General features: G+C 54.0%; 2 protein-coding genes across 8 annotated transcripts in view; one reads left to right on the top strand and one right to left on the bottom strand.

The window, feature by feature from the left end:
* PCNX2 (pecanex 2) overlaps window positions 1-1396 on the top strand; it is a 299669-nt gene extending 298273 nt beyond the window's left edge. For all 4 annotated transcript variants that reach the window (XM_019418990.2, XM_019418991.2, XM_019418992.2 and 1 more), the window contains exon 34: window positions 471-1396. In XM_019418990.2, the coding sequence (XP_019274535.2) occupies window positions 471-644 (174 nt within the window). In that variant the 3' untranslated portion in view covers window positions 645-1396. The remainder of the gene's footprint in view (window positions 1-470) is intronic.
* Window positions 558-12088, bottom strand: part of NTPCR (nucleoside-triphosphatase, cancer-related) — a 37303-nt gene continuing 25772 nt past the window's right edge. For 2 of the 4 annotated variants that reach the window (XM_053910192.1, XM_019418998.2), the window contains one exon: window positions 5986-6620. In XM_053910192.1, coding sequence (XP_053766167.1) covers window positions 6552-6620 — 69 coding nt within the window. In that variant the 3' untranslated portion in view covers window positions 5986-6551. Of the gene's footprint in view, window positions 672-5031; window positions 5301-5985; window positions 6621-12088 lie in introns of those variants that run through there. The other 2 variants (XR_008425026.1, XM_053910191.1) reach the window with 2 other exon arrangements.

The following is a 12088-nucleotide window of genomic DNA, read 5'->3' as shown; positions in this document are numbered from 1 at the left end:
CAAATTCAGTTTCCCTCTTTCCAACAGGACAGCTGGGCCCTTGGCACTCTGTGCACCCAGGGTAAATAACCATCCGTATGACGGTTCAGGGGCAAACCTGCCGTACTGAGCGTTCCTGCCAGGCGGGAAGTGTATGTGTGTGTGTGGGGGGGGGGGGGGAACTCTGGCCAGAACCCAGGAAATCCAGGCACACGGTGACCTCTCCCCCGAGGGCCCGTGTTCCCACCATGGCCACATGACCTGGGGAAAGGTCCCCGTGTGCAGAGCCCCTAGCTGCCCCTCCACCCCCGGCACATTGGACCCCCGTTTTCCTTCCTTCCCCACCGAAGCTAGAACCCCGGGGCCCCCGCATCTGACCTGGGACCTGCCGCGCTGGCGGGTTAGGTCGGCCCCTGCGGCGGCGGGTGGGGATTCGAAGCGGTGGTAGGTAACATTTGCTGAGACCCCTGCCTCTCCTTTCTCTCTGGAAGCACCTCTCTGAGCCGTGTGAACCCACCGAGGCCACCGAGCAGGGGCAGCTTCGCGACCGCCGTCTGGCCGAGGCCATGGTAGAGAACGGGGGGCTGATGTGCAGGAGAGCAAGCCAGGAGGACATGGGCCTGGACGACACGGCTTCCCAGCAAAGTGCGTCCGATGAGCAGTAGGGGGGCAGGGCTGGCCAGGAGCCCCTCCTGTGGAGAAACGAGAGCTGCTGTAGCCAACAGTGACTTTACCTCGGGTTCTGGAAGAGTCTCACGTGAGGATAAAACACGGGGCAGCACACCCCCTTCCCCCGACACGGCTCCAAGCCACCCCCGGAGCCCCCCAGACGTGGGACGCACAACACACTTTCCAGAATTTGAAAATTCTAACAAAAAGCCATGTAATATCTTAAGTAGAGTAAGTAGAGCACATAAATAACTCTTTCCTGCCCTGAAGAAACTAAGACAAGTGCATGTTAATAATTGGCATTTTATACATTACCGTTACCACGTTAAAGGGACAGCAGCACCCATCGTACCATCCGCTGGTCAAACGCAGTAGGGTTCAATCTACGCATAAAGAAAACCTCACTTCCTTATAATATTTATGCAGACGTCAAGTCAGTATAAGCCAGCGGCAGCTTTTCTGCAAGAAACGTGGTAGTGCATGAAGTCGGGTGTAAAGTATCCCGTGAGAGATCCAGTGACGCTAGTGACCCAAGTTTAGAAATCTAGGCCTGTGGGAGCACGGAAAGCCATTTGGAATCCCATGACGCTCAACTGTAGTCCCCGGCTTCCCACAGCCAGGCCTGTCTCGCCCGGCGCTCCCATACACTCACAGGAATGTTCGCTGGTTTTCCGAGCCGAGCGATCCTTCCCGTGTCACAGAACACTTGCACACACCTTCGTTTTTGGAATTAAAATGTTTACAGTTACTGTCGTGTCCGGTTGTTGCTTGAATTCTGCTGTAGCCTTTATTGTGAGAATGACATTTGGGCAAATTCTGGGACTTTGCCCACCTGAAGACCCCCTACCGGGTAAAGCAGAAACCAGGTTCCTTGTGGATGTAAGGGGTGGCGGGGGGGCGAGGGGGTCCATGAAGAGTATCATCACCGGCCTGTGGTTCATCCCTTCTGGAAAGAAAAGAGTTAGAAATTCTCATTTTGGAAACAGTTCTGCACGTTTCTTCAAGGAATCTAGGATTTGGAAGTGTGGGGAGTAGGGGAGGGCATGGTGGAGAATTTCCTCCCCCCCCCCCCCCCCAGTAAGTAGATGGTAATACTTTTTCTTTTTTCAAAATAAGAATTGCCAAGTAATAATAATAGGTAGGCTCTGTAAGCAGAGGCACAGTACATTGTTCTCACATCAGTGATCCCTAGAGATGCAAAGTTGGCTATTGATTTAAATGCAGGTGATTGTCTAATGAGAGGCTGATAGAACGTTACTGTAGTTCTCCAAATTGGCCAAACCAAACTTGGCTGGCAGTCCCTGAAATCCTCTTGGGCCACTTTACAGCCAAGCCCTCAGGACTAAATGCCCGGCCCTGAGCTGTGAGCGTGGCCTCCCCACGAAGGGCATCTCCATGAATTCCGTAAGAAAAACGACAGATGCCCAGTAGCAGCCTGATGTGAGCCGACCACCCAGTGGGCATCCAGAAGCAAGTGACGCAGAAAGCCATTGTGTTCCACAGAAAATGAATCTCCTGGGGCACCTGGGTGGCTCGGTGGGTTAAGCATCCGGCTTTGGCTCTCAGGTCATGATCTCACGGTTGGTGGGTTCGAGCCCCAAGTCGGGCTCTGTGCTGACAGCTCAGAGCCCGGAGCCTGCTTCGGATTCTGGGTCTCCCCCTCTCTCTGCCCCTCCCCTGCTCACATTCTGTCTCTCAAAAATGAATAAACATTAAGAAAAAAATAAGGAAATGAATCTCCTGAAAGAGCTGGAAAACCAACCGGTGGAGAGACACGTCAATGTAAACGAGAAGCCGAGCGCTCCCGCTGCTCCTGTGCGTTGTTCTGCTGGTGCTTCGGGAGCGGCTTCCCTAACTGCAGACTCGGCCGCTTATCCCGGTTCTCAGCGCAGAGGGAGCAGAGCAGCTTGGTTATGGTTCGTCAACAACAGCGAAGGCCAAAGTCCTCGGATCCGAACGCAAGCGTGCGTTGTCTGCGGGAGTAGAATCCTCCGGGCGTGCGTGGCGGGAGTGCGTACACGCACACACGCTTACGTGCGCGGGCACGCGTGCCCACAAAGGGAGAGAGGGGGTCGGACCCCTTCCTGGACCCTGCAGGCCGGTGGGCAATGCAGCCACGCTTTTCCTCTACGTTGTGGCGAACCACCTTTCCGTTTTCGACGCGCATCAGAGAATTCCTTGCAAGACACCGGATTAGCCCCCATTTAAAGGCGATATTCCTAAGGTGACATCTCCTGCAGGAGTCGTTTAAACGCGCTGCCAGCATACAACGAAAGGGTTATGTTTTTGGACACTGAACGAAACGGTTTTTCCTCTAAAGAGGTTTGATATAAATCGGGTGGCTAACCGGGCATTATTGATTCTAAATCAATGGGTTTGCACTGTGCGCTGAAACCATCTGTCTGGCAGGTAGTTTTCTAAAATCACTCGATGCTCCGGCGTCTCCTTGCCCGTAAAGTGTGCAGCGCAGCCCTTGTGTCCTCAGCCCCTCTCAGGCCTCCTCCACCGTCCAGTGGTTTGGTCCAAGTCATTACGTTCTGGGGACACGGCACCCGCCATCAGCGCGCACACACACACACACACACACACCCACGTGTGCAATCTTCCCAGATGCAACCTTTGTGAATTCCAAGACGGGAAGAGAGAGAGGGGAAAGGGCCATTCCACTTTTTCTGGGCCACCATCGCCCCCTACCCCACCCTGGATGACCTGAGGGCTGGGAACGGAGGGGGCCTCTGGACTTGCAATTGTGCTGGGAGCCCTGACAGATGAGGGCCCATGAATTTGAGAGACTCATCCATCCCTGCACATGCGCATATTCAGAGGTAGGGGGGAAAAAAGGTTTTTTTTAAAACGCTGTGCCGTTAAGTGGCTGGTGGTGCGGTCAACTCATTCTCCACATCCCTTCTGCTCTGTCCCGTCCAACCATGTTATTCCAGCTGAAACTCCACACAAGCAGTACACCTGTCCATTTCGTGTTTTCAAAGTGAATTCTTCCTTCAAGTCTGGCCCCCGACCCAACTATCTGTTAGGTGTCTGGATTTGAAGAGTAGGCATTTCAAACTCAGATATAAACGGGAGCTCCTGACGTCAGCCCGTCCCTGCCACCGCACCCCTTCCTCTCCCAGAGCGCCTCGTCTCGGGTAGTGGCACCGGTACGGGTGGGCCCGCGCCCTCGGCTTCCCCTCCGGTCCTGGCCTGTGCTCGGTACGCGGGCCTCCAGTGGTGTTCTGCCTCAGCGTCTCTTGAACGCTCAGAATGCGCCTTCTACGGGCTGTGCGCGGTCAGTCGTGGGTTAGAGTCATTTGTGAAGTCATCTGATCTGGTACCACAGACTGGGGGGGCTGGGACAGCAAATGCTGATTTCTCACGGTCCTGGAGGCTGGGAGGCCCAAGATCGAGGCGCCAGCAGATTCAGTGCCTGGTGAGGGCCTGCCTCCCGGTTCACAGATGGCCATCTCGCGGTGTCCCCGGGAGGCAGAGGGGAGAGCCCTCCCCGATCTCTTATAAGGGCCCTAATTTCGTTCATGAGGGCTCCACCCTCACGACCAGATCCCCTCCCCAAGGCCTCCCGCCTAACACCATCGCACTGGGACTTAGATTTCAACATAAGAATCTGGGGGGGGGACACAGACATTCAGACCACAGCATTATCCTTTATTAAACTTCTTAAAACACAGGGAGAGCTTCTGATATCTTCATATGTGCCCCCGATCATCCTGACAAATTATTTAAGGTCCCTGCCAGAGCCACCACGAAATGCTCTTCCAGTTTATAGCTGCCAGTTTATCCCAGCAAAATGTCAGCTCCGAGATCTGGGGGCACACGATGCACAGAAAAGGACAGAAAGCTTCAACAGGGACAGAGTGGGAGGAGTGGAAAGACATTGGGCTTTGGAGCCACACAGACTTGGTTCAAACTCTGTATCTGCCACTAAAGGCAGGTTTCTTTACCATTGAAGAGGAAGCACGCAGAAGCTCGCATCCCCTCTACGTGTTGGGGGCCGTCCCGAATCTGTTCTGCACACTGGGTACCTCCGAGGACCCTGTCTCACTCACCCTCCACAGCCCATCTGGTTTCAGCTCTCAGTGCCCTCAAACTAGCAATTTTACCTTCTTGCGAGAAATTTCACTAGCTTTCCTTCTCAGACACAGTCAGTGTACTATATAGTCATGACTGAAAACACAGAGCTCAGGACAAGCAGCAGAGAGGAGAACGTCCCTTCGCACTTTGACAGACAAGCCCCTCCTGCAGGGCCAGTAAAGGCTCCACGTGATGGGCTCCCTCTGGCCAGGGCAGGCCGGCTGCACCAGGCCTGTGCGGGGTCCGTCTTCAGGGGCACGTAGGTGACGCTTCCCCAGCCTGTTCCCTTTCTCAGTTTACCTGAGGCCGCGCGGGGATCCTCAGGACTGTGGGCATTGGCAAGTAGGTCTGAGGCAGCGGCCAGGCTCCCGGGGCTCGGGGAAGCCTCTGCTGCTTGAGTCAGTGGCGTGGCCATCCGGACACACGGAGGTGCACAGACCACACCCGCGTGTGGCCCTCCTTCGGGCCTGGCGAGCCTGGCGCAGGTCACGCACAGCCTGTCAGATGCCCTGAACAGCCCAACCGGGCATGGGCAGCGGGACAGAGATGCCCTCGTCCCCACTCTGGATCTGTAATAAGAGATTAGTTCATAAGCTGGTAGGCCTTTCAGCTGTGACCCCTCAAAGGCTCAGCACATCCGGACCAAGCTTCGGGAGGCTTCCTGGGGAAACACCAAAGAAAGGATCCTGACCAAAGAGCCCGTCACGGGCCACCGACCACTGTCCCGCCTCAGAGACACAAGTGCTTCCCGTACTGTCCAGTGCGCCCAGTGCCCAGGACCCCTCACTCCGCACGCCCAGACCGGGCCACCCTTCCAGACAGGGGCACGCCTGGCATCCGTGCCAGCTGGGTCTGGAGCTAAGGCTGGCTGCTCACGTATCCTGGAGATTTGCGGATCTGCACCAGAAAGGACCCAAAAGCACCGTGCGGTCTCCGTAGTACCGTCAACCACCTGCCATCTTTTCCACAGCCGCCCCGCGACAGGCTGAACCTGATCTTTCCACACCATTCTCGACAGCCCCAGCTCCCGGGACCGGGCCCTCCCCAGGGGATCACAAGGACGGCTGCTGCCGGCTTCCTTCCACGCTGTGGCATTGCCTTCCTTGGACGACACTCGTTTCCCCCTTATTCTGGAAGGGAAACGGGGCACGGAACGGTTTAAGGCCGCGTCTAAGTTGATGTGGCCAGAGTGGGGGCTCCGACCCGAACCCACAGGCCTGAGTACAGAATGAAGACCTGCCTCCCACACAGGGCTCACGCGTTTGCACCAACACATTTATTTTTATTTTATTAAGCAATAAGCAAACAGACGATGAGATGGGCGGGGAGGACCGAAACTGGCCTTTCCCTGAACTATTTTTACAAACCAAGTAACTAGCGTCCCTTGAAACCACAGCTGCAACTGGCGCGGGGTCTGAGTTCAGGACGTGCAAAATCGATTAGGTAGTGGCCGCTCCTCTCCCCCTTCCCCGGAACACGCTTATGAACTTCAGTGGGGGCGAGTTCCATCTAATACTCCGAAAGCCACTTCTCATTCCATAATTTACCAGAATCATACGCGTAACTGCAAGGGGAAATAAACAGACCCCCTCGGCATAAATAAGCCGCGGCGGACTGTTCATCGTGGGGCGCCGGTCGGGCATTAAGGCTAACTGATCTTTTAAACATTTTTTGGAGAACAGCTGTCAGGCTTTCTCCGGCAAGGCCCACAAGGCTTCCGAAGCCGGAAGGCCTAAGTCCTTGCCAGGCAGGGCCCCGAGGAGGCTCCGCGTGAACCAGCACACCTCTTCAAGCGCACGAAGCAGGGACGCGAGCCGTCTTCACTGCCTGCCGCTCTGCACACACGTCATGATATCTGGCAGAAGGCGGTTCCTGTTCTCCTTGGTGACCTGTGGGAGGAAGCAAGACAGAAGGCTTCAGAGTCCCTTCCTTTTCCTCAATCCTCTGACAGGCAGTGCTCTACGGGGAGAGCCTGGGAAGGGGAGGCAGGTTTCGTAAGTCCCGCCCAAGAGCGCTGTGAGGACAGGACACGCGAGGTCGCATGCCACCCCCGCTTCTGCAAAGCGACAACTCAGACAGTGGAAGTGGTTCTAACCACGAGGAGCCGGGAGCTGACCCCCTCACGGGGCTCTGGGTAGATGTCAATGCAGGTGGGACGCAGCCCCCGTGAGACCTGACCTGAACCAGAACCGCCTACGAGAAGCCCACCGAGAGCGGCCGAACCTGAACTCTGGGAAGTCCCAGAGGTCAGTAATCTACTCGTCTCTCTACATGGAAAAGCCTCTCGTCCTCTACATGACGAGGAGCCTCTGATGTCAGTCAACTCCCCATCTGCAGGATGGGGAAGCTAAGTCCGGGGGGTGCAGGGACCACACTGAGCCCTCGGAGGCAGCTGGGGACACAGCAGAGGCTAGACCTGGATCCCCCACTCCGGCTACATCCTCTGTAATTCGCATCCTTCCACAAAGGAACCGGGAGTTCATTCACACTTTACCCGGTGATCTGTTTTCATTTTCCTTTCCTTTCCTACTGTGGTCCCAATGAGTCCAAGAAAAGCATTTAGACGCCCCTCCCTGGGTGGGGGGTTGGACGGTGGGCGGTCCAACCAGGACGGTGGTAGGGGCAGGGCCACCTCCTCAGCCGTCACCTGTGTGTGCCTTCTGCTCGGCCCCCACACGCACCCACTCAACATCGATGGGGTGGCGACCAGAAACTGAGCAAGGTACCGGGGACACAGAGAGGACTCCGATAGGGACTTGACCTCATGGAGCTGGCAGAGCAGAACAGAGGGACAGACGTGGACAGTGAGCGCACTGGTGGTAAAGGGTCCGGGAGAGAAACTCTGGAGAGGCGCACGGGAGCTGCGGCGGGGCGAGAAAAGACTTCCGTGGGCTGGACTGGACTGAATTTTGACCGGTGGACATGGGAGAAGGTCCCCCAGACAAAGACGCAAGCAAAGAATCGCAGAAAGAGGAAGTGAGTGCATCTGGAGAGCCAGCAGGCTCAGTGCCGGCGGACCCGGAGACCGGACCGCCCACTGCACGAGTCCACACCCGCCCATGTCTAACGGACCACCTGGCACAGAGCAGGCGCTAAATGAACGTGTGATGGAGACGCACGGCAGGCTTCATCCCCGTGGTTCCCCAGCACCCACTCACCCTCCTCGAAGAGCACTGTGACCTTCCTCTGGGAGACATCATCTAGGAAACTGGCTCTCGGCCAACGAGTTCCAGCTGGGCCTGAAGAGCCTCCCGAGAGCCCGAGTCCTGAAAGGATGGAGTCAAGCAGCAAACGGCGAGGCCACCGCCTCTAACACTAAGTCCAAGGACGCGGTGCACTGGTCCTTGCCCTGTTGCTCTGGTCTGTGGTCCCAGGAGGACCATCAGCTCCACTCCGGCTTGAGGAGAAACTGCCACACAGCCTTGCAAGGCTTTCTGTTGCTGTTTTTGCTTAAATTAGCCAAGTCCCTCTCTGCTGTTTGCATTCAAGGAAGTCTGCTGATGTGAACGGAGAAAAGGGGGAGACAGTGGTGGGAACTGGCAGGCTCATCAGGGGGCTTCGTAACCCCACTGTGCTAGTGGAGAGGGGCCGTTAGATCCCTTCCTCCCCGCTGACTTCACCAGGAACTCCCCTAGGCTCTGCCCTCAGGGTCTGTGACAGTTTACCGTGTGCTTCCGAGGGCAGAATACAAGATTAGGGGCATTCGGGGCTACTTCCCCTAGAAACGTAAGATTTATAACACAGGAGACGTGGAGCTGGGAGAGGAGGGACGCAAAGGAAAGACAGAGGAAAGGAGAGTACAGGAGACGTGGGGGGGGGGGGAGGAGGAGAGGGAGGGGGAGGAAAGGAAGAGACCACTTGGACCAGAGGGAAAGAATTAACGCCAACTTTGCACAGGTGAGAAAGAAGGGGCAACTCGGGCACTGCTCATTCCAGGCACCCCTGCCTCAACTATCCCCTGGGTTCTCTAGCCAGCCACCGAAAGGAGCGCACGGTCATGGGCATTTGATCCTCCACTTGTACGGGGGACAGTCCCACTGGTGCTCGGTTGTAAATGCGAGCTGCCGTGAGGAGAGCACGGAGGGTGGGTGGGGGCAGAATCCACATCTGCAGGGAGGCTGGGGCAGGAGTGGAGGCTCCATGCCTACTCCGTAAATCCCCAGGCTTTCGAGAGGGCGCTCGGGGGGGCCTGGGAAGGAAGGCTGAGAAGGTGGGGAGCCCCATGACCCCAGGTGCCGGGTCTGCGTGGAGGCTGGTTAGGCGGCACAGCCAGGGCGGGCAGAGCAGGGGGATCTAACAGGCGTGGGGCTTCAGAGGGAATAAAAAGGAGCGCTTACAGGCCACGCAGGCACAGTTCTGTATGTCTGGGCAATGCCTCACCATCTACTTCGTACGGTCATGATCACGTGGCCACCCTGGTCTCAGGACCCAGCTCGCAAGGCCCCATCTGGTCTCGGTTCAACTTCATGCCGGGCCTCCGGTCGGCGAGCACGCCCCAGCTCCATCGCCCAGGTGTGAGTGAGCCCCCGCCCCACCCGGGCCCTCCGCGGGAGCTGTCGGGGGTAAGGGTGTCACAGCAGGGGCGGAGGCGGTGTGTCCCACACGCTGAGGGCACGCTCCAAGCCTGAGTTCCATAGAGAAAAATAAACACTGGAAAAGATTCATTTTGAGAATGTTTTTGTGTTAAAAATGTGACGAACGCAAAAAATGACATTAGTATTTTGCTACCCCCCTTTGATTGCCCTAAGATTGTTTATGAAAATTCCACAGTAAGAGGTCTATATGAAACTGTCTACAGTGTTCAGTTATTACTGTTACGTTCCTTGCGCGTTGAAGACGGGCTCTCAAATGCGAGAACGAGTAAAAATCATCTGTCAGCCTCAGGGGCCCTCCCCTGCACGCACAATCCTTGTCTTGTATTCAACCACCAGAAGGCTGGCCGCAGAAAGCCCTTACCGAGGAGACAGCACTGGGCGCAGAAGAGAACGAGCTGAGGAAGAACGCAGGAAGGAAGCCCCTGCACTCTCCACCCCACTGCACTGCAGCCTCAAGAGAAAGGAAGCCAAGTGAGACCTGAGCCCTCTGCCCTGTCCAGTGGCCCTTGATGAAGATCAGACCCTAAGTTCCCTGGGGACAGGGGCATCTCATTCATCCTGTGTCTGGCACACGGTGGGGGTGGGGGGTGCCCAGTAAATGTTTACTGCATTCTGAGCTGAGCAGGGTCTTTGAAACACAGCTGAGCGATAACATAAAGATTGTGAAGACTCTGACCGTCTTAAGCATCCACGTTGCTCTGTGTGTGCTGCCTCCAGGGGCCACGGAAGGGCCTGAGACCGACCAGTCAACAACCTGGACACCCGGACATCAGCGAAGCTGTGTATATTCAGATACAGGAACAGGCAGCAGGGAAAATGCCCCTCACTGCACATACGTTATTTTCCTTGAACCTGTGGGAAAGACCCTGACAAGTTCCTAGTAAGCAACGGATTACAGAAAGAAATTTGACAATGCTTGTTATCATAAGTTAACACACATCCAAAGTTATTACTAGCCTGTTTCATGTTGTGTCTTTATGTTACTGAACCTAAAATTAGGATTATTCCTGAATCCAATCCCTTTTGCTCTACTTTTTTCATGAAGGTTAAAGTTTCCAAGCCAAGAATTATTTTCACGTTGTATCAAGTAAGACTTTGCCTGCCTTGAGTTTACAAGATTTCCTTCTGTATTTTCTTCCGAGAACTATAGTTTAGTTCTTAAATTTAGGGCTAGGATCCTACTCTGAGTTAACTCTGGTAGATGATGTAAGGGTCCAACTGCCTTCTGTGCATGAGGATGTCCAGTTTTCCACACTGGATGCAGTTTGCTGAAAAACAATTCTTTCCTCATTACGTTGTCTCAGCATGCTTGCTGAAAATGAACTGATCCTCGACGTAAGGATTTATTTCTGGACTTGTAGTTCTATTCTATTGATCTATGTGTCCAGTCTTCGGCCAGGACCGTACTGTCCCGATCACTGAAGGTTGTAGTAAGTTTCAAAATCAGGAAGTAGGAGTCCTCCAACATCGTTCTTTCTCAAGACTGTTTCAGTGGGGTCCTTCCCATCTCCACGTGAATTTCAGGACTGGCTCGTCAACTTCTACAAACACTCTGCCTGACTTTCCACCCAGAGGTTAACAGATATTCTCTCACTCCCGTATCTGCAGGAGTCCACAGACCGGGAGGGCAGCAGCAAATTCCCATTCTCATGTTAGTGAGACTAACATGCTTTATGCCCCGTTTGGTGAAAAAACCCACCAAGGAACAAGAAGAGGTCTAAGAATTTCCAAAATGGAAGGAAGTCAGGACCTACTTCCTGTTATTCTTGTGATCTTACAATCCACAAATAAAAATTAAAAGCATAAAGACTGCTTTATGGAAAAAAAGACAAGTGTAAAAGGCTCTGAATTCAGGATAGTGGAATAGATTTTAGTTATAGCAACACTTTATAAAGTAGAAAACCAAATGATTTCTAGGAACCTGAGATTTTTTTTTTTTTAGCAAAATCATCTAAACCACCCCGTCAACAAAGGAAACAGCATTATGCTAACACTCAGGCTTGGAAGTGAGACAGACGGAGCCTTGAACCCTAGCTCTGCAGCCTACTGAGACCTTGGACATGCTATGCAGCCTTGATAAAATAAAGGTTACGTGACACACCCACCGGGGTACTGTGAAGTCTGCACTGGTGGGTCTACAGTACTGGGCACAGCACCCAAGTCCAGTGCTCAGTGACTGGGGGCCACGTCGGCATCTAAATGAACGTTCCAGGCTCCAGCTGCCTCTTCTGTCCCGTCAGCAAATAACATTCCCAACATTTCCATCAAGCAGATATTTCAAAGGAAATCCAAAGAAATATGCTTTCTAAATGCCTCTAAGACAACCAAACTCGTGTGTGCACGTGCGCACGTGTGTCTGTGTGTGTGTACACGTGCATGTGCATGTGTGTGGCAGGAAGTGACGAGCAGGGATAAAATCTTTTCTTCATGTTACTAGAGAACTAGGAAAACAGTGCACACAGCTCTTTCTAGTAATCTTGATCCATGGAGATCTTCCTCTCTTGCCTCTGCAGCATTAATGTAATTACACTCAAATAAGCAACTATGAAATAAATTAAAAACATTTTTCAGTGGCCACACTTAGAGACCAGTAAACTCTACAAGACATGAAAAAAAAAAAAATTTAACCAAACTTCCTAAAGAGAAACCTAACAGGAAGGTGACCGTCAATACCCACACCACGACAGAAGCTTCTAAATTACCAAGACCATCCTCCAATGACGGGAGTGTTAGATCTTTTATTATAGTACCGCAAGTCCCTG

The sequence above is a fragment of the Panthera pardus genome, unplaced genomic scaffold (assembly GCF_024362965.1).
Source record: "Panthera pardus isolate Hobbes unplaced genomic scaffold, ASM2436296v1 HiC_scaffold_22, whole genome shotgun sequence".
NCBI classification, from domain to species: domain Eukaryota; kingdom Metazoa; phylum Chordata; class Mammalia; order Carnivora; family Felidae; genus Panthera; species Panthera pardus.
Note: the sequence above shows the minus strand (reverse complement) of the source record. Positions and strands in the feature narration are given on the sequence as shown.